This window comes from Stereum hirsutum (genome assembly GCF_000264905.1).
Source record: "Stereum hirsutum FP-91666 SS1 unplaced genomic scaffold STEHIscaffold_22, whole genome shotgun sequence".
Lineage (NCBI taxonomy): Eukaryota > Fungi > Basidiomycota > Agaricomycetes > Russulales > Stereaceae > Stereum > Stereum hirsutum.
The window spans coordinates 515,257-542,228 of record NW_006763152.1 but is presented as its reverse complement, the minus strand read 5'-3'; the positions used below and the strand labels follow the sequence as shown (position 1 = coordinate 542,228).

The 26,972-nt window shown below is 49.8% G+C and overlaps 11 protein-coding genes across 11 annotated transcripts; 6 read left to right on the top strand and 5 right to left on the bottom strand.

Moving 5' to 3' along the window:
• Window positions 1-480: 480 nt before the first annotated feature.
• On the top strand, window positions 481-1,760 carry STEHIDRAFT_163270 (uncharacterized protein; the record flags this gene model as incomplete). The annotated part of the gene is made up of 4 exons (XM_007310939.1): window positions 481-726; window positions 784-858; window positions 913-1,291; window positions 1,354-1,760. The coding sequence occupies 4 exons, from the start codon at window positions 481-483 to the stop codon at window positions 1,758-1,760; spliced, it is 1,107 nt and encodes a 368-aa protein (XP_007311001.1).
• A 357-nt stretch (window positions 1,761-2,117) lies between these two features.
• STEHIDRAFT_35999 (uncharacterized protein) lies at window positions 2,118-3,010 on the bottom strand (the record flags this gene model as incomplete). Its single annotated transcript, XM_007310795.1, has 4 exons — window positions 2,118-2,180; window positions 2,247-2,577; window positions 2,626-2,708; window positions 2,774-3,010. Coding segments are annotated over 4 exons (714 nt in total), but the record flags the coding sequence as incomplete, so codon positions are not given.
• Window positions 3,011-5,401: 2,391 nt separating this feature from the next.
• STEHIDRAFT_163269 (uncharacterized protein) lies at window positions 5,402-6,298 on the top strand (the record flags this gene model as incomplete). Its single annotated transcript, XM_007310938.1, has 4 exons — window positions 5,402-5,641; window positions 5,700-5,765; window positions 5,822-6,200; window positions 6,267-6,298. The coding sequence occupies 4 exons, from the start codon at window positions 5,402-5,404 to the stop codon at window positions 6,296-6,298; spliced, it is 717 nt and encodes a 238-aa protein (XP_007311000.1).
• Window positions 6,299-6,910: 612 nt separating this feature from the next.
• STEHIDRAFT_116203 (uncharacterized protein) lies at window positions 6,911-7,562 on the bottom strand (the record flags this gene model as incomplete). Its single annotated transcript, XM_007310937.1, has 3 exons — window positions 6,911-7,086; window positions 7,157-7,180; window positions 7,310-7,562. The coding sequence occupies 3 exons, from the start codon at window positions 7,560-7,562 to the stop codon at window positions 6,911-6,913; spliced, it is 453 nt and encodes a 150-aa protein (XP_007310999.1).
• Window positions 7,563-9,212: 1,650 nt separating this feature from the next.
• On the bottom strand, window positions 9,213-10,364 carry STEHIDRAFT_116202 (uncharacterized protein; the record flags this gene model as incomplete). The annotated part of the gene is made up of 6 exons (XM_007310936.1): window positions 9,213-9,246; window positions 9,347-9,484; window positions 9,540-9,710; window positions 9,778-9,932; window positions 10,169-10,279; window positions 10,338-10,364. The coding sequence occupies 6 exons, from the start codon at window positions 10,362-10,364 to the stop codon at window positions 9,213-9,215; spliced, it is 636 nt and encodes a 211-aa protein (XP_007310998.1).
• A 981-nt stretch (window positions 10,365-11,345) lies between these two features.
• Window positions 11,346-13,338, top strand: STEHIDRAFT_106024 (uncharacterized protein; the record flags this gene model as incomplete). Its single annotated transcript, XM_007310935.1, has 5 exons — window positions 11,346-11,407; window positions 11,487-12,074; window positions 12,143-12,185; window positions 12,768-12,917; window positions 13,043-13,338. The coding sequence occupies 5 exons, from the start codon at window positions 11,346-11,348 to the stop codon at window positions 13,217-13,219; spliced, it is 1,020 nt and encodes a 339-aa protein (XP_007310997.1). The 3' UTR covers window positions 13,220-13,338.
• Window positions 13,339-14,340: 1,002 nt separating this feature from the next.
• STEHIDRAFT_150848 (uncharacterized protein) lies at window positions 14,341-16,599 on the top strand (the record flags this gene model as incomplete). The annotated part of the gene is made up of 14 exons (XM_007310934.1): window positions 14,341-14,471; window positions 14,555-14,567; window positions 14,630-14,679; window positions 14,756-14,840; window positions 14,908-14,919; window positions 14,985-15,009; window positions 15,064-15,131; window positions 15,224-15,343; window positions 15,423-15,458; window positions 15,545-15,605; window positions 15,695-15,853; window positions 15,917-15,991; window positions 16,071-16,267; window positions 16,490-16,599. Exons 1-14 carry the CDS (start codon window positions 14,421-14,423, stop codon window positions 16,597-16,599), a joined length of 1,062 nt encoding a protein of 353 aa, XP_007310996.1. The 5' UTR covers window positions 14,341-14,420.
• A 663-nt stretch (window positions 16,600-17,262) lies between these two features.
• Window positions 17,263-19,163, top strand: STEHIDRAFT_172963 (NAD-P-binding protein). Its single transcript, XM_007310933.1, has 4 exons — window positions 17,263-17,552; window positions 17,609-18,518; window positions 18,598-18,693; window positions 18,770-19,163. Exons 2-4 carry the CDS (start codon window positions 17,860-17,862, stop codon window positions 18,924-18,926), a joined length of 912 nt encoding a protein of 303 aa, XP_007310995.1. The 5' UTR covers window positions 17,263-17,552; window positions 17,609-17,859; the 3' UTR covers window positions 18,927-19,163.
• Window positions 19,164-19,349: 186 nt separating this feature from the next.
• On the bottom strand, window positions 19,350-22,909 carry STEHIDRAFT_116199 (uncharacterized protein; the record flags this gene model as incomplete). The annotated part of the gene is made up of 18 exons (XM_007310932.1): window positions 19,350-19,402; window positions 19,474-19,522; window positions 19,585-19,700; window positions 19,740-19,860; window positions 19,917-20,091; window positions 20,153-20,313; window positions 20,348-20,453; window positions 20,710-20,787; window positions 20,928-20,974; window positions 20,997-21,034; window positions 21,234-21,244; window positions 21,302-21,313; window positions 21,370-21,482; window positions 21,540-21,916; window positions 21,983-22,514; window positions 22,576-22,611; window positions 22,645-22,703; window positions 22,771-22,909. The coding sequence occupies 18 exons, from the start codon at window positions 22,907-22,909 to the stop codon at window positions 19,350-19,352; spliced, it is 2,223 nt and encodes a 740-aa protein (XP_007310994.1).
• A 1,328-nt stretch (window positions 22,910-24,237) lies between these two features.
• Window positions 24,238-24,923, top strand: STEHIDRAFT_163263 (SOH1-domain-containing protein; the record flags this gene model as incomplete). The annotated part of the gene is made up of 3 exons (XM_007310931.1): window positions 24,238-24,491; window positions 24,594-24,713; window positions 24,788-24,923. The coding sequence occupies 3 exons, from the start codon at window positions 24,238-24,240 to the stop codon at window positions 24,921-24,923; spliced, it is 510 nt and encodes a 169-aa protein (XP_007310993.1).
• A 1,016-nt stretch (window positions 24,924-25,939) lies between these two features.
• Window positions 25,940-26,420, bottom strand: STEHIDRAFT_41936 (uncharacterized protein; the record flags this gene model as incomplete). The annotated part of the gene is given in 2 exon segments (XM_007310796.1): window positions 25,940-26,286; window positions 26,303-26,420. Coding segments are annotated over 2 exon segments (465 nt in total), but the record flags the coding sequence as incomplete, so codon positions are not given.
• Between the last annotated feature and the right edge of the window lie 552 nt (window positions 26,421-26,972).

Sequence of the window (26,972 nt, the reverse complement as noted above, 5' to 3'; positions counted from 1 at the left end):
TGCGATGCCAATACGCCTGCAAGTGTAGGGCTGGCGTCTATTTCAGAAAGAAGAGTCGCAGCACAGCACAGTTGTGCGCAGCCGATGGGAAAGTGAGAATTGAAGGTCATACATGAGGACCTACAAAGAATCGTATGGCGCTCGGCTACGAGTTGATGACTCTTGGTGCTGAGGAACTTTTTATAGTTATCTGGGCGCACATGGAAATAACCCCGCAAAATCAGTTGTTGAAAAGCTCAATGATCGCCTGCATGAGGCAACTTTGGTCCCGAGCACGCCCAAAAGGTGTACTTGGATCTGTCCAGGAGAACCAAGTATACAGCAACGAACCCACCGAAAGTTGGCTGACGCTCTGGGACGCAAAACCAAACACTATGGCGTGTCGAAACCAGGATATTAGAGGGCGGATGGGTTGTAGCAGCGACATCCTTGTCCTTGGGCGCTTGTCCAGTCCGAGGTAGAAGACCCCCGCTGTCCGATATGGATGACCCGCCCATTGACTTTGATTTCAATGAACTCGATGACGACTATATCTTTGCCGAACTTGCCTCACGGCAGGTAGAGAATACGGAGTCGGACTATGCCGGGCGTGTTGTGTCGAGCCCTGGTTCGTATGTGGTTGTCGAAGAGGAGATGCAACCATACGTAGATGGCCATGTCCCGATGGAGGGTATGCAACACGATTCAGAACGTGATGTCTGGGCATTCGGGATACTAGACCTCCCCGTAGGTGTTATTAACGAAAACAATCGAGTGTCCGACTCACAAACACATTTTCTTCAGAGTAATTCCTTCCCGATGGATGGTTCAAACGATGGCATGCTTCCCAGTGCGCTCACTGCATCGAGCGCGTCATTGGTAAGTATTCATCAAATATGCGAGAATCCTCCGACTCACCAGGACACACAACAGCCCTTCATACCGTCCCTACCAGGGCAAGTCGTGAATCATGAAGGAACGCAAGATTCCATGTCCGATTGGACCTTCCCGTCACCCGCGCCCAGCTGCGTCACCCTCGACCCATTCGCACCGCCTCAGCCAAACTCATCCATGTCCGACTCCTTCGACTCCTTCGACTCCTTGGAATCCTTCACATCATACTCAGAATTCCCCATCACCACCTTGAGTGCGTTCCAGGGACTGTTGGACATTGAAGGCCCAATCACCAGTTATGATGATTGGAGCACGATCGGGGCTCAGGCTGCGGGTTATGAGGTGCAGGAGGTTGTGTTGGGCAATGGCATGATGATGGTCCACGAAGAGCAAGAAGATTTTCAGCAGAACGTCACAGGTGAGTGTGCTATCGCCGGTGCGTCTTGCTATTTCGAACGCTCAGATCTGAGAAACCTGCAGATCGACAGACGATTCCGAGCGCCCAGGATACCCGAACTAACAACATACGCAGAGAACTCCCCACGTACGCCACTATGTCCGAGAGCCCCAGTGCCATCTCGGAATCGTCTGGCCGCTCGACGGCCAGCGCAGACGGAACTGAAGAGGAGAAGGGAGAAGGGAGAGGGAGAGGAGGGACGAGGAAGAAGAAGAAGAGAGAGCAAGGTGGCACCTGCAAGCAGTGCCACCGCGTGTTCACACGGGAGGCCGATGCCCGACGCCACGAACTTGCACGCCACGGTTGCAACCAGATCTCGTGCATGGCCTGTGGTAAGCCCTGTAGCCGGCCAGATGCCCTCAAACGCCATATAGACAGTAGCTGTGGAAAGGGGAGAAAGCCGGGGAGAAAGCCCAAGGTCCCCAAATAATTTGTTTTGTTTTGTTTTGTATTTTTCTTTCCATTCCTATCATGTACTTACACGACGGGGGTCGAAGACTAAATGCCACAAACTCTTACTTTTCTAAACTTCTCGGATTAAGAGTGCAACACTAACAACCGTATTACATAGAGCTTTGCATTTTTTTTATCATCGAATACCCTCGTCGACGGCTTCGGCTATAACTTCTGCTCCATCGGGGTTCGAGCGTTCCTCCCCACCGGCTGCTTTGATCCCCAGCTCCAATTGACTGCCATCTCCCGGAAAGGAATTGCAAGAGCCATTCGCTATGACGTTCACAGTGGATTCGACATTAGCGACATGCACGTTACTGATTGAATTCAAAGCAGTTTGATGGGACCATGCCTGACCCAATGCAACTCGGAGAATAATGAGTTCGGGTGCAATGCACTACCATGGACGTGGAGATGATGTCAGTGGTACGATGCAGGTCATAGGAGAGGAAGTTTCTCTCACCATGGCTTGAGTAAGCACAGGAAGGACTACTCGTTGAAACGGACTATCCACGACATAAGATATGAGGAAGGCATTATAGGTGACAGTATTAATAGCCGAAGACTCGATGATCATCGCAGTAATAGACGTATACATTTGTGCATTACGCATTGGGAGCGTTGTACGCATCAACCTGCGCATGTAAAGGAGTCGGTAGACGATGCCCAACGTAACGACAACGTTTAGAGAAATGGAGGCAGACCAGGACGCGATGTTCCATGGGACGGCCTCTCCTGACCAGATGTTGTTGCCAGGTTTAGTGGAGCGGCCAGTACATCCGTAGCTAACCCAGCTTCGCGATAAGCACAATAGTACCACTGGCGATTTTGAAAGCACGGACGTACCCAAGCAAAATAACAGAATCAAAAAAGGAATCGCCGCGATGCGATAGCTTCGACCCCAAATTATCCATAGACGGTACAGCTGGATGAAATTCGCTCAGATAAGACTACTGTATCATAGGAAACGCACTGAAGAGTGTGACAGACCAGAATGCTGTCAGTCAGGATATCGCAGGTTGAGAGCACGACCCTGCCTAGGATATTGGCCGGTATGGCAAAGTGGATTTTTAACCATTCACTCGGTCCGCCCGGGAAGTCACGCTGTTTAATAAACATTGTCTCGAACTCGCTTGAGTAGCAAACCAGACAAATGGTCCCCAATGTGAATAACGTCAACATATGTAATGCTTGTTGTACTTTCTGTTTAGCTTCCACCTGGGATCGGCGGATAAGATGGGTCGCTCCGATGAAAAGACAGACGTGAAAGCCTGAGAAGAGACGTGGAAAACCGTTAGCTTTGAAAGGTACTTGAGAACCTGAGTCGCAGTATACCATATGCAACGCCACCTGCGATTCCACCAACGAACGTAAAGCGCTCAATCCATAGATCTGATGACGATTCTTTGGGGCTGTAATTCGTCGGTAGTATCATGTAGGAAGCTTCGAATTTTGCGAGACTCTTAGCACCTTCAAAGAATAGGTAAACAAAAACTGTTGCTCACTATACTAGCCCTAGGGACTGGGGGAGACAGAGAAAAGCCTGAGCTATGGAGTCGACATTTTAACTTCGACTGGCGTCCCGCCATCTCAAGGCTGTACGGTCGTTCTAGCATGATCATCGATTGCGAGATCCGGGATCTCCACAGATGAAGGTCAGATTTCATCGCGGGAGAGAAATTCAACAACTAAAAAGTAACAATAGATAGGACGAGCGGGATATGTTATTGTGCACCCCATTCGCATTCTTGGCATGGCTAAGGTCAAGTCGCAATAGACATAGATTGCTTCGCCCACGAGGAACGTGGTCTCTGTGGTTGAGCGCGTTAGAAAGACAGCAAGCAAAGCAAAATATCTGAACATATAGAGGGGGAAAGTAGTGGCATTCACGCGCAGCGAAGGTATGTTGTCATGATGCGATAATGTATCAATGTGGAGTCCTCGGGTTCGTTTCAAGCCTCTCCACAATTGGCAGGGTAAGGTACACTTGCTGAATGTACCAATATGGTACGGTTGTGCAGGCGTTGCCGGGTGCAAAAATTCACGGTCGAAATAATATCTAATGGTCAAATGACTAAGGGAGCTACGAATCACAGAGGAATCACTGGAACGTAAGCTCCAAAGGGTTCGCCACTCTTGGCCATCGAGAAGCAGCTCCAACCATTCATCGCTAGATATAGGACGGAGTGCGGTCTTCTATAGATAACAGGCGGCAATCCGACAATTGGCATGATGCATGTCCATCTCGCATTTGCGGTTCCATTGCATCCTTGTCATCGTGTACTGGAGATACCCCGATGGCTTCGGGCCTCTGATGTAGTTGTCAGTTTCGAGGGAGAGAGCAGATGTGCGCGGCCAACAGGAAGGCGAAACTTTGAGATCACCGAATTCAAATCTGAAACCTTGTACATCCCGCCGCTGGAGCACTCAAATACTTGTCATTATACTGACTGAGTGTGGTATCTGTGGCTTCTGATGTAGTAGGGAGAAAAAAAAACCCCCCCAAGGCCCGATATTCCGACAGACACTGGTCGCATCTCAGCCGCCGCCACGCAAAATCGTCCTCGGATCGTGTTTCCCGTACTCTACGCCTCGCTTCCATGTCTTGCGTGAATCGCTGTCCAGGAAGTGGTGCAAAGAGGCAGGTAAATTTAAAGAGAAGGCATCTGAAGTCGGACGGTAGGACCTCGAAGTGCCACGGCGATCTGGCGATATTCACAGTGGCGTAAAACTCGTGCAAAATACAAAAATAGACCATACTGCGCGAAGGAGTTGTGGTCATACTGGGCAACTTTGAACAGCACTGAGACGACCGGTTCGGATAGGAAAGCAGAACACAGTTTCTGAAATGGGCCATATCTTCGAGAATATACCATATAAATAGGAGAGTCAAATGCTCAGAATATTGGGGAGGGCGCTAATTCCGTGTGGCGAGCACGACACCTTAGACTATACAGTCTTCGGCAGAGTATTGTCTACGAAAAATAAAGTATTGACAGCATTCGATGCAGGAAGGAACAAGTCGGATGCATTGATACGGCAGGTTCCATGACTGCGGTCGGACGGCATTGTCAACCTAAGTATTGCGTAGGCTACTATACAGTGGCGAGCAGCCAACGAGATTATGGCCCAGCCTGAGGCCATGATTATGAAGACTTACATTGGTTGCTAAACCGCATCGTGAACGAGGTTCAAGTGAAGATGCGTAGCAGAGATTCGCGCCGCAGCAGTACGTATTCCCTGAGCAAGACAGTACGCATTGTCCGATATGAGGATCACGTTGTAGGAATCGTACGGCGTACGCGACGGAAATACCGCGGAGCTTATACATAGCTCGATGGACAGGTAAATAGACCTGCAGGACGAACATCAGACTGCCTAGTAAATGTCGCGAAGGGAGCTCGCATACTGATCCCAATTGGCGTACCTGGGTCTAAATGTGGCAGGTGTGTGAGGCTATTGAGCTGCAGAAAGCTCTGACTCGATCTAGAACGACAGAGAATATGTGTCGATGATGTGAATATGATAAACGGGAAGATGTGGTGTACAGGCGTCCTTGCCCTTGGCCTGACTCTCTCTCCTCACTACAGGGAGGAACCCCGTCTCAGAGTCTCCGACATGGATGATCCACCGATCACGCTCGGCCTGCATGAACTTCGCTACGACGACATCGTCGCCGAGTTTGCTTCATGGCAACAGTTCGTGGCCATGCAATTTGGATATGTTGAACAGCGCATCTCGAGTGTAGAGCCTGGCGAAGATGTTCAGACGTACCGTAATGAGCCTGGAGCGTCGAGAGATGTACAATACCATTCAACGAATCACGATGTCGAGGGTTTCGAGATGCTGGGCCTACTCGTAAGTATCATTTGTGGTCAACAATTGGGTGGCGTGCTCACCATCACCTGCTGCTCAGAATGACCCCTACCCAATTGGTGTGTACCACCGTGGCGGTGAGCCCGCTATGCCGACCATACAGTTCGTAAGTGTTCGTCAGATTTACAAGAGCATAATAGGACTCACCGAGAGATACAGCAGACATCCATTCCTTCGCTGCCAGACCACCATGGTAGCTTTGATGGACTTCCAGATGACGCGTCTTATTGGGCCTTATCATCGCTCGCGCCCAGCTGCCTCAACCACACATCATCCTTCGCCATATCACCCTCGATGATTCCCTTTGCCCCCATCTCCTCTGCGCAAGAACCAAGCACCTTAATTACCAACCCTAGTGGTTCGGAGGATAACCCTGACTGCATGGGCGAGATCGATGGGTGGAGGAATGAGACTAGAGTCGTTCCTTGGGGCGCCACAGGTGTCGAGATGCAAGATATAGGGATTGGTGGTGACATGGCAACGCTATACGGACAGTATCTGAATCCAGCGCAGCAAGAGGAGCAAGATATGTCTGTCGAAGGTGTGTTGGCTCCAACGCTTCTCGCGGATGAGAATGTTCAGGTCTGACAAACCTACAGATCAACAGACGATTCCGAGTACCGAACTGACCCGAACTAACGACGTACGTGGGGTACTCCCCACGTACACCACCATTCCCGAGAATACCAGTGGGCTCCCGGAACCGTCTGGAGCGCCGACGGTCAGCGCAGAGAAGACGAGAGGAGGGAGAGGAAGAAGAGAGAAGGCGACGGGGAAGAAGAAAGGACGAGGTGGCACCTGCAAGCAGTGCCACATCCGATTTGGACGCGATGCCGACGCTCGGCGCCACACACTTTCATGCCACAACACTACCACCTTACGGGTCTCTTGTAAGTCTTGCGGTAAGTCTTGCAGCCGTCCGGATGCTCTCAAGAGGCACCAGAAGAACAGTTGTGGGCAAGGCAAGAGGCCAGGTAGAAAGCCAAGGGCATTACAGTGATGATTCCTTTTCAATTTCTTTCGAGCCTTAAGTATCCACTGCCCTTTGACCCCCCTTCCAAATTTGTACACATCCATGGTTTTTATATGGCCAATTCATACTTCTTCCTTTGTTATAAGAGATTTCCAAAGTCTCGAGTATGAACGAATCTCTCAACTGAGGTCTTCACGTTTGCTTCACGTGCACCTCACACCCATTTCGACACGCGTCGGACTTGCTTCCTGACCGCCACCAACGCGGCGTCCGACCTGTCACTCTTTCCTCTTCGTGTCCTCTACGCACTGCAAAAAATCCGGGATTTCAGCCCAGTTTCGAACATAGAAGCTTTCTTGGTCTAGCTCGTCAAGAACGTGATACCGGGGCGAGCGGTGCTTCTGCCGCTGTCCGAGCATGGTGCGTGGGCCGTTCTCATTCTGTCTGCGATAGGCTTACATGGGATATGTTCGTCTAATTAACCAGAAGGAATATCTCCTATATCTTGGAGCTATAGTGCGTACCTTTTTGTTCTCTAATCTGGGGACCTGGACGTCGCAATTCCAGAGCTTAGCAGACGACTGTTGACTGACAGCACCCGGCCATGAACCGACGAGAATTGAATGGCTCCAATTCTGTTTCACTTCCTCTCCCCTCAACTCGACGCCGGGACTCACTGTGACCCAGTTTATCACATCGCATCTCTAACATTTCCTTCCTTGGAATACCACGGCGGTCGTCGAATCCATTTCTTGCTGAGAAGCGGGCAACGTCCCCAAGGGCAAGGCGGTTTACATCGCCCCCGGTTTTTCTGCTAGACAGTGTTGCTTCAACCCGGTGTTGTTTTCGCTCGGCTCTTTCGAGATGCAGGCCATATCCACCCACCCCTTCGTCAGCTCGATCTGCTCCTTGTCTAGCTTTACCCGCCATCCTCGGTATTTGCCACGTGGCGTTTGGGATTCTCTGCGGCTCGCTCATATAGTACGCCTAACACCCTTCTACGATATGATATCTAGGCCATTGTATATGCTGAAGCTTGCGAGCTTCTACCTGGTACATCCTGTTTCCGTCCTGCTCGAATCGTATGCTGATAAGTACGTCTTTTCTCGATAGCGTTCGCACCATCAACGTTCATGGATCGTTGAGGAAGGCAATTCGCTCAATCACATCCTTTGTTTATTCTTCCTTTCGCGATGAGTATACCCAGTGTTTCTTTTCCCGTATAGTCCATTAATGGGGTTGACAATTTAGGTCTCCCGCTATAGGTAAGTACTTACTGTGTGACGTGTTCTCGAATCTCGATACCTACAACGGCGATTTTATCACCGGAGCTCGATTTTTCATCGTGACGAACAGCAGCATTATGCCCAATACTTTCTCTGGGCGCAAGGCATCGAGTCCGTGCCTTTCCTTCTCGTTATTCTGTATTGCTGCGCCAAACACGGGGGAGGCGGCTGCTTTTGAAAGGAACTAAACAGAATCCAGAACCGGATTCGGAGACAAAAGGCTTCGGGATGGCTTCAGCGTGCGCCCTTTGTTTTCTTTAGACGGCACTGGATGCAATCCTGTGTGTTAATGCGCCGTGAGCACGAAAGAAAAAGTTTCGTGGTCACTAAGTAAACCGAATCGGGCATTTCGGCGTTGCCTGCTATGGTAATTTTGAGTCACGTGTTTCGGTTTCGTACTCTCGAAAGACAATCTTTTGTTCTCGCTGAACAAAAAACACCCGTACCGCATTCAGTGGGCCACATACAAAGGCTTTCGCCACCTCTCAACCCGTTACTAGCACTTAGCGTACGGTATTCGGTTTTGTATTCGGTTTCGAAGCTCCCAAAAGCAGCCGCCGCCCCCGTGTTTAAATATCGAAGGTTCATGTGGCGGTGGCGTAGTCTGCATCGAGGTAAGTAATTAGCTATAGGGCTGCGCTGCGCTCTGAACTCCCCTGATCTTAATGTTGCTGTCCAATTCGACGCAACCGAAGACAGTGTCGATGGCCGTCGAGCTTGTGATATTGCATACCCCCGTTGAGTTTGCTTGCACCGCCTACGATGAAGGAACAAAGGTAAGTATACGGCGTTTTCTCTCATACACTTCTGGTGACTGTTCTCAGTTCATTGATCGGTCATGCACTCGTGGATGTAATTTCTGTTCTCGTATGCTCGGCAGCTGGTCGTGCTCCGTGATACCCTCAGATTACCAGCCTGAGGATCACGGACGTCCGTGAGCACGCTTTTGGTTCTGCCTTTCTCCCGGGGCTGGTGGTTCAGGTGTCTTTCCGTACTGTATGCGGCATTTTTTTTTCGAAATTCATATACAATTCCATAACGATACCCAGCCATCACACTCGGTCCACTATATTACATTAGAGCGCTCGGCGACTCCGAAGCGCATTTTATGCTCGTGTATCCACCGTTCGTATCCAAACCATCGTGGGCCACATTCTCATTTCCTCTCCGAACGCTGTTATCATCCCACTGTTTTAATCGTGAACTGTGACTCAAAAGGACTCTTTCATCTCGCTATCCTATGTTAGTTGGCTCTGAGATGTCTTTTAAGTAGTTTGTGCGATGAGAACGAAGGTTATGTTGTACCGCTTTCTGTGTTGTTTGTTTGTCTAATGAAGAGCCGTCGTCAAAATCATGGAGAAAACATAGGGAATTTTGTTTCAGTGATGATAAATCAACTCAGACAAGATCATAGGATACAAAACTTACGGAGCAGGATCGCCAGTGGGCGTGATGTTCAGGTCCAACGTGGAACTTGAAGACCCTTCGCCCATGTCCACAGAGGCTCCTGAGACCGATTCGGGCGCAGCAGGGTAGACACAAGGTTGGTCGCGCATTATACATTGCCTGCAGTTCGGTCAGAAAGTTGGAACAAATGGGGCTATCAAAGTTGACCACGTACGCGCACTCCTCGTTTCCAGGTGAAAGACTAATACACTTTCTCTTCGCTCGACGGCAAGCTATACATGCTGCCGCGGTATAGGGACCTCTCGTCTTGATAGATCTTTGGGTGGATGTCCTCACTGCACCAATATTGCCCGTAAGTTGAGTCTGAGGGGCTTGCGGTATGACACTAAGTCGTCCCGTTCAGTTAGCCGGAAAGCGCACAGTAGGATAGCGGGATCGCCAACTGAACATACCTAGGGGGTGGCATTGACGACTCTGCCTCGCGAGTGGAGCCGGTGCTTGAAGGTCCCGGCTCTGGTCTTTCTAACGAGGGCCCTTCACGAATGAATTGAACACCTCCAGGCTGGGCTCTTGATCCGGAACATTGGTTGGCACAATGTGTCAATTGCTACAGAAACTTATCAGTTTAACGATGTGTCCCTAATAGAATGAACAAGGACTTGCCCCCTGTCATCTCTCCTAGGCTTGATACGGTGTTCGTGACTGCCTTAGCGAGAGTCGAAACGAACTGTACTGCATCAGCAGACATCGTGGACGAGGACGAAGCAGCCATCTCATAAGAACATAGACACCCAAGGCGCATCAGATGACGTGTAAATACGTCACATCAGTGACAACACTCACCGACGTGTCTCTTGTTTGGTTTTCAGAAAGCAGCAGCCTCGACTGAAGTATTGCAGCCGCTTCACTAATCAAGGTGCTGGCCGTCAACAGCTGGTGGACGATTTTGATTATCTTCAGAAGGCAAGTCAGTCATACAGAAAAATACCTATCGAAGCTGTGGACAGCTTACTACGTCTCTGGGTATTGCAGAGGTCATGATGGTCAAGGATCAGGATTCAATTTTTCCCAACGGGCGCTTCCAACCACCAAACAAAGAGCCGGCAAATCGCGCTAACGTTAACTTACATACCAACGCTTTCGGCTGTCGCCAGCGCCGTTTTCTCTGCTTCGCTTCGTACCACCACCGTGACTCCTTCAGGATGGCACTTTCTTGTCCATCTATATAGGAACAGCATGTTTTGAGATTCTCCAGATCCAATCACTTCGAAGTTGAGACTTGGGGTAGTTATGTGGCACGGATCCAATACCTGGGATGCATCTCGAGTGTCGAGAGATCCGGACTGTAGGAGCGCAATTGGTTCGAGTTTGCCCCGAGGAAATAGCCAGGAGGAGAGTAACAACACGATGCGATACGCGTTGATTTGTCAGTGAAAAGGTATAAGTATATCGACAGGGTAAGTTTATCGTTTGCCTGCTCCAGATGCGACGATACGGAGCTAGACCTTTGAATTGAATGACACACCGTGGTTGAAGTAGAACTCTAGCGACAGTGCCACATTTCATATCTACCCCGTCATACAAGAGCTATATGAATTTTCTATAAGACGAACCTGGTGCACAGAATCACAAAGACAAGAGGTCTCGTCCAATCAGAAATCGACTTCAGAGCCTCCCTCTGTGCATCTACTAGGACTCTAGAATTTATGAGGACTCCAAACGGGAAGTGACCCAGTGTAAATCAACGGAGCCATAACGCGAGGTCTCTAGAGAATGTTCTAAGGACACAAAGAACGAGAGGATGAAGGAAGATGTTGGGAAGATGAGACGAAGGCAGATTTTTGCTACATTTGGAAGGCGACGTAGAACCACGTGCGTGGACAAATGGAGACGCGTCTCAAAAAAGTGACGCGTCGCGTCTTCCTCCACACCAGCTCCATCGTTCCTCACAGCGAGCGTTCGCATCTATCTCGCCATCTCCGCCATCTCTGGCCTATTTGAATAATACTACACTCCTGTTATGTCTGGCGAGGACGACTCTAGCGGCTGGCAGCTTACCGAATCTGATCCTGGTGTATTTACGTTCGCACCATTTCCCATTTCTTTCATAACGTTTACCGGCAACTGATTTTCAAAACTTCTTGTGATTATAATCTTACAGTGAATTGTTGAAATCTTTGGGTGTTCCACTTATCTGTGATGACCTGTATTCCCTCGATGCCTCCGTGCTCGCACCGCTCGCGCCCATTCACGCCCTCATTTTCCTCTTTAAATGGCTGCCTTCATCCGGCGAACCCGACCCTTCGTCAACTACCGGCTCTCAATACGATCCCGACTTTCCTGGCTTCTTCGCTCATCAAGTAGTAAACAATGCCTGTGCCACTCTCGCCGTCCTCAACGCTCTTGGCAACATCACTCCTCTCCCTTCCACGTCGACGAACCGTGCCCCTGGTTCAACATCCCAATTAGAGGACCTCTTTGCGTTCACAACGGGTATGGACCCACAAACCCGCGGATTAGCCGTGACATCGGCGGATTGGTTGAGAGAGGCGCATAATGCGCTTTCGCCGCCCAGTGCAATTTCGTTAGATGGGTTGGATTTGCCCAGGGAGACGGAGAAGGACGCCTACCATTTTGTAGTTTATCTACCGGTGAATGGAGCAGTTTATGAGTTGGATGGGTTGAAAAGGGAGCCGATCAGGCATGGGGCTTGGGAGGAGGGTGGGGAGGGTTGGATTGGAAAGGCGAGGTGCGTATTCCCGCGTTGAAATTCTTCGTGTTGGTGTGTTGGTGGTGACCGTGTTTATGGTTGAATAGGGAGGTCATTGAAGCTCGGATAGCGACGTATCCCGCTGGCGCAGTACGTTTTTTTTTTGCGTTTTTCTTTCTTTCAAGCCGGTTTGGTGCTCTTTGTATCTGTCATTCGGGCATACCACATATGACCACCTGCGGCCTCCTACCCACCTTGCTCGAACTCAGACGAGCATACCCGTCCACGTCCAGATACATTTTTGCTTGCGTTCAGACAACCGTCCCTGTCAGCGACATCGCGGGAGGACGCAGAGTTCAACTGCACCTCTTCGGCCTTCCTTGACGAACGGGATGATGTTTTTGTATCTGCACATCGTCAGTGACATATGTCCTGCTGCGTGGTTCAATGGGATAAGACACCACACCACTGCCTCGACGTCTGCATTACCGGTCTCGAGCGCTTATACTCGTGTGGCACGGGCCACACTGAAACTGGCACCCTCGATAACGGGGCAACACTATACATGTTTATAGTAGCGCTCTGAATCACTTTCGTGCATCATTCAAGGCGTGGCGATTCGCCAATATGTTCGCCTTTCTCTGGCAATTTTCTCCACCGCCTCCTCTTTTAATGTCACGTTCTTTCATACCCATACTGAAATTCCTCTTTCGTCTTTTCCTCTTTAAATAGCTCGAGTTCTCCCTCCTCGCATTGCACGATGATAACCTCCCTGCATTACAAGCCCAACTTGAGCAATTACAAGCGGCGGGAGACACGATGATGGCGGAAGAAGTCGGCCAGATGGTGGCGAACGAGGCCGCGAAGAGGCAACGATGGGATGTACGTTTTCTTGTTCCACCGCCCATCTCTTTACTCGTATTTGTGATTGTCGTGCTCACTGTCCTTTCTCTTGCTCTAAACCCTACCTTGTATCTCGTATCCTCGCCTCCTCGTTCGCCGTACAGTTCGAAAACTCGCTCCGGAGACATAATCACCTCGGCCTGATCCACGCGCTCCTCCTCGCCATGGCCAAATCGGGAACATTGGATAAAGCAGTCGACGGTGCGCGGACTGTGATGAAGACGAGAGTTGAGGCCAGGAGGGCGGCAGGGTTGAAGGGTGCGGATCTTATGGAGGACTGAGTGTGCTCTGGAGGTACTGAGCGCTGAGTGCTGAGCTGATAACTACGTGTTGGAGGTGCATGTTTTGATGTGGTGTTGGTGTTGCTAAACACGAGTTGACAGAAGTATATCCAGTATTTCACAAACAGGAGTGTCTGGTGAACCGAACAAATTGGTGGGTCTCGGACAGTGGACCCCGCAACGGACCTGTCCATGGACCGCGATGGAGACGGTCCTGACGATCTCAGAAAAACACGTGCTCAACGAGAGATTGATATTTCTCTTTCACTCTCGCCACTCTTTCTCTGCACCGTTTCGTTGATCTCGGGTTGAGCATTCGCTCCTAGTCTCTTCATCGTATTGAGACAACACCCAGTCAACGACGACCACTTCCCTTGACTTTGATCAGAGCGGCGGTAGACGATCTCTGCCTGTATGTACGTACATGCGGTGGTTACGGTATGCATCTCCATCCTATTCAACGCACCCATTCCGTGCATCACTGACCAAATCCTTTGACAAATTTATTTTCAGCCGTGCACAGTCATATCGCGTCCTGTCCTGTGTAACTTTACGGTGCCCAGTCGCTTACACCGGACCCAACGCTGGGGCTACAGCGTCCTGTTCAGCCCTTTTCAGAGATCGTCCTGGATGTGAAGAAGCAATGGTTGACTTGCATCATATCACGTACGAGCGCTCCTGAGACTTTGTCTGCCGAGCAGTGCAGTGCGGTCTTCTCGTAGTTCCTTCGGCCAGCTCGGGCCAGCTTGCCACGTCTTCAATACTGTGTACTCAGCGCTGCCTGACCCACAGGGCAAGTCACTTCTCGTAGAACGAGTTGAGGCGAAGATATCGAAAGCGTCGAACATAGCCAGCACTCTGTTTGTGGTCCTGATGACTTGCGTTCCCGTCAGAAGTATGCATAAGGAGGTAGCCGCTGTAATCTCCGTTGTGCACCAGGCTGTGACGTTGAGTAAAAGCCCAAGCGGCTCCCAGTAAGCGCAACGCGGCATGGAACCTAATGATGACACTGGCCTCGCCGATTGGTGCACAGACCCCAAAGCCTTCGTCGGGATGGCGAACACACTCGTCTACTTCCTCCCTCCCTCGATCCTCTTCATTGCCATTGCCGCCAATTGCCTCAGTACATAGGTGGACGCTGAAACCGACGACCGCAGTTGGAAGGACGATAGCAGGAACTTCGGCTCCCGGTGACTCTGTCATGTCGGATGCGGAGAGCGAGGCGCTCTGGAGAATCGTTCATGTTGCGCAGGTGAGTAGACTGGTCTTACTATCTCTGTAACGTCCATATCAACTGATTCTGCTGCACTCATTTTCTTTGGCATATCGTGTCAGATCTACGTTGCATGTGAGCACATTCGCGCGTCCTCGGAGGTGATATGCTCACCAATGGATTCTCTCGTCAAACAGCCACGACATCGATTTGGATATGGGACTGGCTAGTGTGTCTACCAGAGGAGGTGAGCAAGATCTTCGCTCAGTCTGACGTTGTCGAACTCTAATTGAGGTGAGCTGCTTGCCGTAACTTATTCAAAGTGGAAGTATATATGGAAGGCGCAGTGGTCAGCTATAAAGATGGTGTACTTGATGGTGCGGTATTACGCGTTAGCAGTCCTCATCAGTGCGTACGGTCACTTCCACCATCTTTATTGCGGCAACGCTTCTTGCTAACTAGTTAATTTTCATAGTGACCGATATTTGTACACCCAACTTCACGACTCAATCGTTTCCGATATGTTCTGACTTGTCGTTCTCCGCCAAACAGGGGTCTTGGGTGTATGGACGGAAGAGTCGGTCGTCCTCTCTAACGTTTTGACTTCTGGCTTACGCGGTTGGCCTTCCAGGTCTTGTTCGAGATATCTTCGTATACTCCCAGCGTTTGCTGTCCTCGTCGAGCTGTCTGTTGAACTAGGTATGTTCTTTACTAGCCGTTATATGAAACCTCTTTCAACGTTATCATCTTCCTCAAAGTCTAACGGTATTCTGATTCATGTCCACATCCAGTGTTGGTTCTACGTGTATACGCACTTTGGGGTCGTAACAAATGGTTACTAATCTTTCTATCACTGATGATGCTCGGTTTCACTGGTGTTATGGTTTCGTCTGCCGTCCTATCATTCGGTTGTGAGTCACTCATCTCATCAGTTCTGTCTTTACTCGCATATTCCATAGTCGCATTTCTTACACTGTGTCCATGTTATAGATACGAAGCTGCCGGCGTGGCCTGGCCCTTGCCTCAGTGAGTCGCTATCTCATCCGCTCGGATCCAAGCCATGCACCCTTCATCGTCCTCGAACGATATAATACTTATCATCTAACCATCAGTTACCCAGCAGCCGTCCATCGCGGGACCTAACTTCATTGTCGCTTTCTTTGCATCTCCCATGTTTGTCCGGCCGCCAACCTGTGTCTTTTCCCCTGCGAGATTGGATGCTGACCTTTCAGCCATTAATACGCGACTTGTTATGTCACCAGGGTTGTTGACTTCACCTTAACTGCAATGACTATCTGGAGAGGGCTTCGGCACAGGGCTTCGGGATCCACATCGAGGCCGATCAACATCTTCATTAAGCATCATGTTCTCTATTTCGTGGCCATTTCGTCGCTCAACTTGATCAATGTGGTTTTCTTCCTGTATGCTCTTTGCTACCATGTTCTCGTGGGTCTGACATCAGCTGACTTTCCCAACCCCTAAAGACAAAAGAACAAGCTCATACAATCACTCAACGTCGCCATCAGCATACAACTATCAACAGTTCTGTCCTGTCGTCTGTACGTCCTTCTTCCGCTTCAATCGCACCATCCCCTTCCCTCTGTCCTGATTCCACTCCCTCATCCCCCGATCTTATAGTATTCTCAACCTTCGCGCGAACCGCGACCGATCCGGCAAAATCAACAAGTTCAGCGACACCCATGGCCGGTGGATGACCGACTTTCAAGCCGACACATCGGATGATTTGGACCCTTCTATCGTTCTCAGCGCGCGACCTCCGTTGGTCAGATCGGCGGAGATCCCGAGGAAGGAGGATCAGCCTTCGGTCATCAATGGTGCGTCGTAGCTGCTTCATTTCGGTTTTGTATGCATTTTTCCTTCTCATTTCGTCAGGTTTTGTCGTCATTTGTTCCCTTGCCAGGGTGACCGCCTCCGTTCAATTCCCTTTATACGCATTTGTTCGAGCGACGTCGATACTTCTATATTCCCTCATACTCTTGAGACAAAAGATGACTGTCAGGCATTCCCCCTTCTAACTATTTTCTCGTTATGGTTAGGTATTGTCGTTCGGTGGGAGCAAGAAGTGAACTACGCGGATCAGTGGGGAAACAAGAAGAGGGCAAGTGGCGATCCTGAACACGGCGATGAACCTACCGCTGCTCGATGATGTGATTGGGTAGGCTTCGATGAGGATTATGCATGATTTCTCATGACTGTACGCCTTTGCGCTGACTTGCTCATTTGTTGAAGGCTGGGAGCAAGTCGGGAGCGCGACACATTGCTTGTGTTGTTCGATAGAGATCTGCATTATGCATTAGTTGCACTCCCAAGCTGTGTAGCATAGTCGCTGCTATTTTGAATAAATATTTTCCTAGACGTAGGTACCCTGGGAAGAAAACTCCCCACAACGTCGATACCGGACGTTCAGGGCGTACTTAGGGCGTACTAAGGTGAACTCGATTAATGTTGAACCGTCTGTATTGGTAGGCGAGAGAAAATTCAGCGGGTCCATCATATCAAGGCATGAAGAAAGGGGAAACTGCAGTAATCACAACTCTTCCACATAGGCCGCGCAAGTAGCAGATCCAAATGTGTATATAGGGACGTGGGTTGGTTTGTAGACTGGTGACCGTCGCTGAACACGGGGGGGCGGTGACGGCTGGCGCGAGTACCTTGTGTTAGAGTTGGTTTGGGGTTGGTGCCGGCGGGACAGAGAGCGGAGATTGAACGTACGCAGATATTTAAACCCAGCTCGTTACTTTGCTTCCGATCTCCTACGACGGTCTTCTCGCAACGTTCCCCTCCAATTCCCCTCCGTCGTTGGTTGGTTGACTGCTTCTGCTACTGAGACAAACCGACATTCAGTATCTGAGGACGGGAGATACACAAGTTCCGCTGTAACGATGCTTGAAATACGCCTGTCTCTGGATCTCTCCGAATGGCTTTTCATTGGTATGGAATGTCGACATCTTGACCTTTTTTGGTGGCTATATTCTTGGTTTACGCTATTTCTTTACCTTGATGGACACATTGTCAATCTTTCCGCTGTCCTCATCCACACACTTACAAGACTTCCTGATTGAGCATTCCACAATGGAGTTCCTTTAGGTCACAAGAGCGGTACGTGCCTTTCTCTAGTTGTATACTTATCTGATTCTTTCCCGCCATTTCAGTAGCTCCCTGTGGTCATCGAAGCTGGATATATATACCTAGGTCGTCACATCCGGATCGCGTCGTCACTTTTCTCAGTCATCTCGAGACCCGCATCTCCTATCAACAGCCTCGAGGTCTTTATCTCTGGTCGTCGCCGTCGTCATCTATCGCTTTCTTGAGATATAAGAATCTGCATGCACCTGGCCTGTCTTTTCTTATCCTCCATCTCGTTAGTCCTCGGAGTCATAACTTCATAGGCCCCTGAGAGTCACCTATGGATCTCAGCCTCAACCTCGAAGGAACACACGTCGTCATCACGGGTGCAGCAGGCTACATCGGCTCCGTCACCGTCGCCGCGTTCCTCACGGCAGGCGCGAATGTCTCCGCCCTCGACATTAACCCATCAAAGCTCATCGCCAACCTCTCTTCCGACTTTGGCACCGCCACCGCCACAAGGTCTCTGTCCACCTCTGCCGAATATCTCGCCAGCCATCCAAATTTATATGTACTCCCACCAAGCGATGTTACCTCCGAGTCATCCCTCTCCTCTGCTTTCGAACTCGCGAGACAAAAGTTCGGACCGGTGCAGTGCTGCGTGGCGCTAGCGAGCTTGGACTTGAGCGTCCTAGAGCACCACGGGAGCTTGGTCGATATGAGCGTTGAACAGTGGAGGAAGACGTCTCAAGTGAACGTAGAGGGAACGTTCTTGACCGCTAGGGAGTGGCTGAGAGGGGTTAAGGTGCAGGTTGTCGAAGGGACTCCCGAAAGAGACGAGAAGGAAGAGTGGAATCTCAGTTTGATCATCGTCGGAAGTGAAAGCGGCTGGTTCGGAGAACGGGGTAATGCAGATTACTCAGCGGGAAAGAGTGCGGTACAAGTGGGATTACTGCAGAGTTTGAGGGGAGATGTGGTCAGGGTGCATCCCAGGGCGAGGTCAGTCAATAGCTCTCGAACTGATGTCTTATTCCACGGGCGTGTGTACTCACTTGGGCTAACCGGATGGGCTCCCAAGGGTCAACGCTATTGCTCCAGGGGCGGTCGACACAGCACAGTTTCGTCGTGAATGCGAGGCGAATCCGGAGCAGTATTGGTTGGATGCTCAAGCGACGTAAGTCTCGCCTTTGCGCAACCTTCTGTGTATCATTCGAAGCCGAATGCTTATGGCACACTCGTTCTTTGTCTAGCACTGCGCAGAAACGTCCAATACCTGTCGAAGCTGTTGCCAAATGTATCCTATTTCTGGCGAGCGAATCCTGGAGCGGCCACATTCACGGACAAGTCTTGAATGTCGATGGTGGAAAGATGGGTAAATTGATGTGGACGAAGGATGAGATATTGTAAGGTCCGTGTCGTGTTCTTCGTTCACAATACTGCGGAATACTTCGATATCTATGTTCGCGATAGCAGCTGGGTCAATGATTTTTTTATTATTATCATTTTGTAGGCCGCAAACAACGATCAACGCTGCTTTATAGTCTCACTTCGGTACACAATGAGCGCTTGCCACTGCATGCAGCATTTCAAGCTATCCAATCTGATATTGGCGGACAGCAGTCCTTGTTGTTAGTTATCACGCCCGTAATAATGATATTTGGATTATCTTTTCCCGTACACGCATCCTCCCATTTTATCAGTCAGAATGCTCGGTTCGGACTTGGTCATATGTCTCCATTCTAAATAAAACTCTGGCGAAGTTGAAAGAGAACCAGTTACATCGTAGAGTGTATTTCGGGAACGATTGGCCCCTCAGAACCCAGCTACTGGTCACTTGATCTCAGGCTCACCTCCGTTCTGTAAGATATCGTCTGGAGGTAAAACTATCATGGATGATGACAGTTCGAAGTGGTCAAAGTACAGCCAACGCAAACTTAGTGCGACACCGACGTACCTGAACGGTCGACAGCAACCGGTAAGCCCCTATGCCGTCCCTTTAGCATCTTTCCACGTCGATAAAAGGGGTTAATTGGAAACTAGGATGCTGAGAGACGTAGATGCTTACCATAATACAGGTGATAATCTTCGACGGGGTCGAGAAAGCCCCTGAAAGAGCATAGTTCTGGCTGGGGATGCCAATTGATAGTCCACCACCACCGAAGGCAGAAACCATCTCAAAGGCTAGCAGTACCACGGATGTCAATATGCGTCACGAATCACGAAAGACCTGATGTGGGATAATGAAGGTCGCGAGCCGGCAAAGGGACTCGCCTATTGTAAACACATTCAACCATGGAACATTCGCATCCATGATGCTCTTCCGCTCTATGATGCAAACCACCTGCGTCGCAGATCTTACTCGTTGGTTCTCATTCAAGTAGAGGGGAGCAAGCGTACCCATATGCCGCATACAAGCCACAAGAGATCATGCGCCATCTGCCGTTCTAAGTGCCACCTAAAATACTTCGCTATCATTTCTCTCTTCGGAGTCATTTCCTTTTCGGGATGACCGAGGGCTTTCTTGTTGTTGTTGTATTCTTCTTTGTACACTCTAAGGTCGAGCTCTTCATACCTAGACATTGAATGATTATCAGTTTGCTAGATACCACGCGCAGATGAGGCGGGTGGCGTACACATTGGTCGACCGGACACAGAGCGCGACAGGGTATGCAGCGAGGTACATCGTCCCAACGCATAAGACCCTACGCCATATAAAGCCTCTCAGTATCCGAAGGATAACGTGCGAGCGTATCTGCCTGATGAAGTACCCACTGAAATGCTGGGGAAAGACTTGCTATCGATACGATGGAAAACCCAGATGGTCTTACCGCGAACGATTGTACAAACGCAGAGGCCACTTTTGCTCCCAAGCTGAGCGAGTCAAAAGCGTCCAAACCTGAGTTGAGGACGAAGAAAATAGACCATTGGAACACCCTGAAGGAGAAATTTTGCTCGATTGTAATCGGTGTGTGAAAGAGACTCCAAATCACATACGTCAAGAGGGCGAGAGCAAATGTTAGCAACCTATTTTCAGGACGTGCTCTTCAGTCATTTTTTTGAGCTCGTGAGTAATGAAGAATGGCTGTACATGGTAGCGTTTGACGGGAACAAGTAGAGAAAGCATCTTGAAGGAAGAAGTACACGCAAATTCAGAAGAGGTGACTACCCCGGATGCTCGAACAGGACAAACCTCCGAGGATACGTGAGCAGAAATGGCAGAGTTTTATTGTCTCGACAGTCATTCTTGACGGCTTTTGAGACAATCCGTCTATGACAAGGTTATGTTAGAATAGCGCTGACCGATATGCTCAAACCGCAAAAACATACGCACACGATCAATCGTAGGCTATATTAGACAGTGTCGCTCCTTTGGTACAGGCATAAAACAATATATAGAGAAGGGCTCACAAGGTAGGCTGAATGGCGCAATAACTCGTTACTTGCGTCAAACCATACTATCCAGCGGAAAGTGCTCACCGTAGTATTTCCACAGATATTTGCAAATCCCATGGTGACTATATCACAACTTACATGTCAGTGGATACGAAGACCGACAATTACACGTGCTCACGAACAGATCAAGAAATATGCCCCTCGAAAAGGCGCCATCCCGCTATGTAGACACAGCTATCAGAAACATTTTTTGAGACTTTTAGCAACTGGGAAAGAACACGTACGAATCAATGAGACTTAACCCTGAGCCCGTATACGCACTGACGACTTGGCTGCAAGACAGGTCAGGCTCAGCATCATAGATTATTGAAGTAGTGCCAACCACGTACAAAGCCGTAAACCTATAATGCAAAGAATGTCAAGATACGGTTCGAGATTTTCATCTGTATAGACTCACCATGCTTTCGAAACTGGATGATCTTGTCTCTCGAAGAGATCATCATACTCAGACGTGGAATAAAGCCACGCTGAAATGAGAATGAAAGATACGAGTTGCACGCCGACAAAGTACTGAATAACGTAACCATTCAATATGCTGAAAGAGAATACATTGTAGGTAGAACGCACCATCATCACGATGTAACTGAGTGCCTTCAATGCCCGATACTCTAACAAGCAAAGCTCTTCCAGCTGCTCGTCCGTGAGCTCATCTGTATAGAAGTATCCATTCCTTCCTACCTTCAGACTGGAGAGGATCTGCGAAAACCCCTCCATGTTCTCTGAATGCGCGCCATTTGTCGCAGTACGAACTGGTGACACGGTGAGCAGACGATGAGCGTAGTCATAAAGCGCTGGTGCATATTTCCGAAGGAGGAAACGGGCAATTCGAAAGGGTCCCGGAAAACCCCCAAAATCTTGATCCTTAGGCCTGTTGCCGAGCTGCTCGAGATTTACATCGTTGCGTGATGGAATGATGACCGTAGTCTTTCTGACGTTCACTCGTCCTGTAGAACCAGAGCAACGACAGTCGTTTAAAGCGCCCAAGCACTTTACATAAACTCAGGACTAACCATTTCGATAACGAAGTGACCGATGATCTTTTGCCTTGAGAGCGGCTTGCTCGGCGAATTGGACCTCTGGTGAGGGGACGAGTTCTTTGAGGTCCGAACGGGCTGACCATGCGGGCGAATGGATGTCAACCATAGCCGTGTGCTCCCCGTCCTTGCGTGCCGCATCCGTGGGACTCTCTGGTGATGCAACCCGACTGAGATCGTGGCGGTGATATGAGTTGTTCATTGACTGTCCCGACTGTGGTGGAAAGGCAGGCCCAGGGGCAAAGGGCCCTCCTGCGAGAGCTCTTCCGATACTGCACTCCGTTCGGGCATACGCACCATCATGGGTTGAACGATGGGCTTGGAGGTGCTGAACGTCGCTCCGGCCACTAAGTATGTTAGTGAGACCGGAAGTAAAAAGACGAGAGAGACCAAGTCGGCGTGTCAGATTGAGCGATCTTGATCGTTGACGGGATTCGCGTATGACGGCCTCGCAATGTACGCGAAAGTAGTGTTTTCGTACGAGGACCACGACCCATGATACGACGGTCTGCGACATAGCCATATTGTGAGTTCAGAAGCGTATCGTCAATGATCGCTGCAGTACGTACCACGTCACCGCAGATCATCAGAACAAAGAGCATAGCCTGCTGAAAGGCTGTCGTGGTGCTCAAACTCACTGTGGTCAAGCCAGTCCCAGTGAAGGCAGAAACAGAAAGGAACAGACAGTCTATATAGCCTAGTTGAAAAGGTGCGTCAGAACTCGAACGGAGAGATGCAAGCAGGCGATGTAAGGGTTGACTGACAGATGTGGAACTCTCCATTGATTCTATAGAACGCGCCGCTGGCAACTAGCGGGACGAAAAGAAAGACTAGGAGGTGAATGCGAAAGAAATTGAGTTGGCTGTCTGAACAACTTCTTGTGCGAGAGGATCTGTGGAACATTATGCAGAGGATGAATGTGAGCGGATGGAATGAGGAGAAAGTTGAGCGGCTGTCATGCGCATAAGGCGAGCTTTTAAACGCCAAACGCCATACCCACAGGGCGACAAAATCCAATCCTGCATGCTTACCGGACATATCTCTGTTCTATATATGTTTCTCACTGATGTCGCGTGTCTGTTACGGAGTATGTAGTATATTCCTACCTACGAGAGTTTACAGATGATCGTCTGTGATACAATATGATTGAAAACCTGAACAGTGGTCCTGCACTCCTCGACGCATAAAACATCGAGAACCTATCGGGAACGCAACATATCGAGGCTCCAGTACACATAGGACGATATGAGACAGCGAACTACTGGGGAAACGCATGTAAGAACATCCTCTTTGACAGTCGCGGCCCGCGAGAAGACCGATGAATGGAGAGGTTACGATACTCTGACGAGATTTGAAGGGCCTGACTAGTCTCGTGTATAAACCTTCCGCTGTATATGTGCATGCATGGAACGAGTATGTCGGTGTAGCGCACATGAATGATCATCTTTATGGTAATCTTCTTGCGCTCAGGCTGCACTTAGTACACTAAGAGCTATCATGAGAAAGTGTCCCAACCGGGCATAGATTTGTCTGCTCTGCATCCCCTTCTGAACGCTGCCGTGATGTGCATCCTGGTGTATCTTACTGATCTCAGCTTTCGAAGGTGCGCTCAACATCCGTACCAGCGTCAATCATAAACCTTCCCGTGGCAGCTCTGAGTAGCTCTGAGTGTGCGCGGAGCGAGACTGGTATACGATTTCTTTACCTACTAGGATCCAAAATAGCCATCGGAGCAGGCAGATCACTTTTGCGCAGCTTGTGGACACGACCCTACAGGGTTCTCCCGCATCCCTAAGGAATGTTGTACCTGGACGCTGGACCCTGGTTGACTGACTATTCGTAGGCAGCTCTGTGGCATAGGTCTTCACGGCGATGTCAGTTCAAGTGAACCATAGCCATGCCAGCCTGGATCAACGCTCAGCATGGATCTCTGAATGTAAGGGTACCCAGATTCCTACCCATAGTTACATATTCCAGTCAGAAATAGTAGTAGCGTGCTTACCTGCCTTCCTCACGAGGAAACCTACAGTGGTAAAGGTGGAAGGGAAAGATGAACGAACGCAATGGAGCCACCGCCACATGAAGTGGAATTGTGACGCGTCGCTTCGCGTAGCACGTGGCCCTGCTCTCTTTGCTCCTCGGTCCTCGGACCTCCTTAGAACTTGACTATCTTCGTAGACTTAGCAGCTGTTTTCTCTTCTTGTCATCCATCTCCGAAGGGAACGCAAAAAATGTCCCAAACGGAAACACAACTACAAATGCAAGCAACACCACCCACAGTCTCTCCTCGCCCTGAGGACGCAAACGACCCCCGGACTGCAAACCGCGCACGATTCGAACTCGAACTCGAATTCGTCCAAGCACTCGCCAACCCTTTTTATCTCCACACGCTATCCCAACAAGGGATATTAGCTCAACCTGCGTTTGTGAATTACTTGGAGTACCTGACGTACTGGAAGGAAAAAGACTACGCGCGGTTCATCTTGTACGCTTCTATGCTCTCATTCTTCCTCGAGGATACTCGTTGGTTTGGAGCTCGATCGGCCAGGATGCTCAAATGCTGATAAGTGTTGAAACCGTGGGACAGGTATCCTCATGCCCTACATCATCTCGAACTGCTGCAGCACGCCACATTCCGCTCTGAGATCGGGAAGGACGAATGGAGGGAGTACTTGAACCAGAAGCAGTTCGACCATTGGAGGACCTGGTGCGCCTCCTCATTTCTGTCGTGCCTCACAGCAAAAGCTAATCTTTGTGCTTCCTCGACATGTTTGTTTCTAGGCGTGAACCACAACATCTAATCACCACCTCGGTCACGACGAATGGTGCTTCACCCGGACAATCCCATGATCCTGCAGGTGACATTCAGGTGCAGACGCCGCGCGAGATACAGGTCAATGGGAACGGAGTTTCGTGACTTACGCGTGTTTGGCATCGAGGGACAGACTGCAAGGGAGCAATGTATGATAGTATGTGTTTTATATGTGTCAGCGTTCGAAATTATGTGCCGTTATCGAGACTTTCGCTTGCTTTGAGAGAAAGCAGGCTTTGCGAGTTATGACACGCCTTTGGGGTGTCATAGAGATATGCACATTCCGATGACGGGTGATGGTACCTGGCACCCTCCAGGGATAGAGCTTCGAGACTCTTCATTCCCGAGTCCCACTCATCAGCTTGTCTCGCGGTATAAGGTGTCACTGGCAAAGTCTCTGTGATTGCTGAATATTGGGCTACGATAGTCGCATACAGCATTTCGCGTCACGCTACAGAAGTACTGTGTCGCACTGTCTCGTCGACGACTGTGACTGCACTTCGGCTTTCCACATCTAACCAAATACCCTGCCGTTAATGTTATCCGACACAACTTTCCTTGTGACGTCCACGGTCTCAACAAGTAGACACGGAGTACTGGGATCGATGCGAAATAGGAAATCCACTCCTATGATGATCTCGTCGGAAGGCGATGGAACTCAAGGCATAAGCACTCATCTTATGTGTTCATACTTGAACACGTCGATGTCGCTACCATGCCTTCATGAAGGCACAGCTTGGTCGCTCAATGCACATATCACATCTAGCATAGCCGTGCACAGTCGGAGTTCGCTATCTATATTCCTGATTGCGGTCAAAGCACTTCAGAGAAGGGTACATTCGTGCCCTATGCAGTCGGCGTTGAACTCATCATCTTTCGTGAAATACCTGTGACAAAGTCAAATATCAGCAGTGTTCTCGTAATAGGCCACGCAAGGGCATGGGATCAAGAGCTTGCCGAGGGACGTGGCAAGGCTATAGTGGGAGTCCAACACAATAAACCAGACCGAACCATCAAACATTCAGACCCGAGATTTGCTGTGCCAGGACATCGACGCTATCGTCCAAGTCGGTCCTTAAACCAATTAGAGGTGTCCAAGACGCCACGTCCTCCTCTTCATCAGCTGCAGCCCAAGCCAACTTCTCCGCATTGTTATACTTCTCCTCTATGTCCCAGAACAGGACCCTCACTCCTGACGTCTCTAAAGACTTCACCCTCTGGTTCAAGCACTTCCACAGATCCACATTCTCTACCGTCTTGCCTCCTTTCGCCTTCTTCCATCCGTTCTGCTCCCACTTATAGACCCAGTCCGCCATGCCATGTACGAGAAGAGTCAAATGTGAGGCGATGACGATGGAAGTGGAGGGATATCCGAGGTCGGAATGCGTGAGAGTGGTGTTTTGGTCGTCGAACTGAAGTGCTCGTATAGTGGCTCGCATGACGGCACGGTTGCCAGTCTGTTTTCTGCCTCGTATTACCCGGACCGACGCGTTCCAAGCGGAAACTGAGGTTAGCATTGGGCGAGAATCCGCGTTGGATGCCGCAACCGGCTCGTGAGTCGGACGTTCCGGGTTTGAAGCAACTGCCAGCGACATAGATGAGGTTTTGAGCGGGGTCAGATAGCCTTGCGAATGGGTGACCGTCTGGATCATTGGGCACAAAGACTTCCATGGGGTGTTTGCTCGGAGAGGCACATTTTCGAGGGCGGTTGAGAGACATACCTGGAAAGAGCATAAGTTTCACTGAAGTGTGGATGAGCACAGGTAGTAAAACGTACTAGTGCACTATAAGTTATACGTCTTTGGTAAGGTCGATTAGATTGCAAACACGTTTGGATGCTATTAGGGAAAGGGAATGAAAGGGGAGATCTCGCTCGCGGGAACTTATTATACAAAGCCTCAGGAGGAGGATATCTTTAGAGGACTAATGCCTGTCTCGCACGCCACTGGAATTCGAAGGCGATACCATCCAAAGGCGTCCTAACCTTCTCGCTACACTCGATGGTCAGCTATTGAACGAAGGTCACGTCCAAGATTAGAACGTGATGAACTTCATCGCTGATGCTGTCCCCATCGGCTCTAGGAGTATGTTTTTGTAGAGGTGGCGAGGATTGACTCTCAACGCGTAGTCCCATTGCTGCCGACTTTCTTCTCG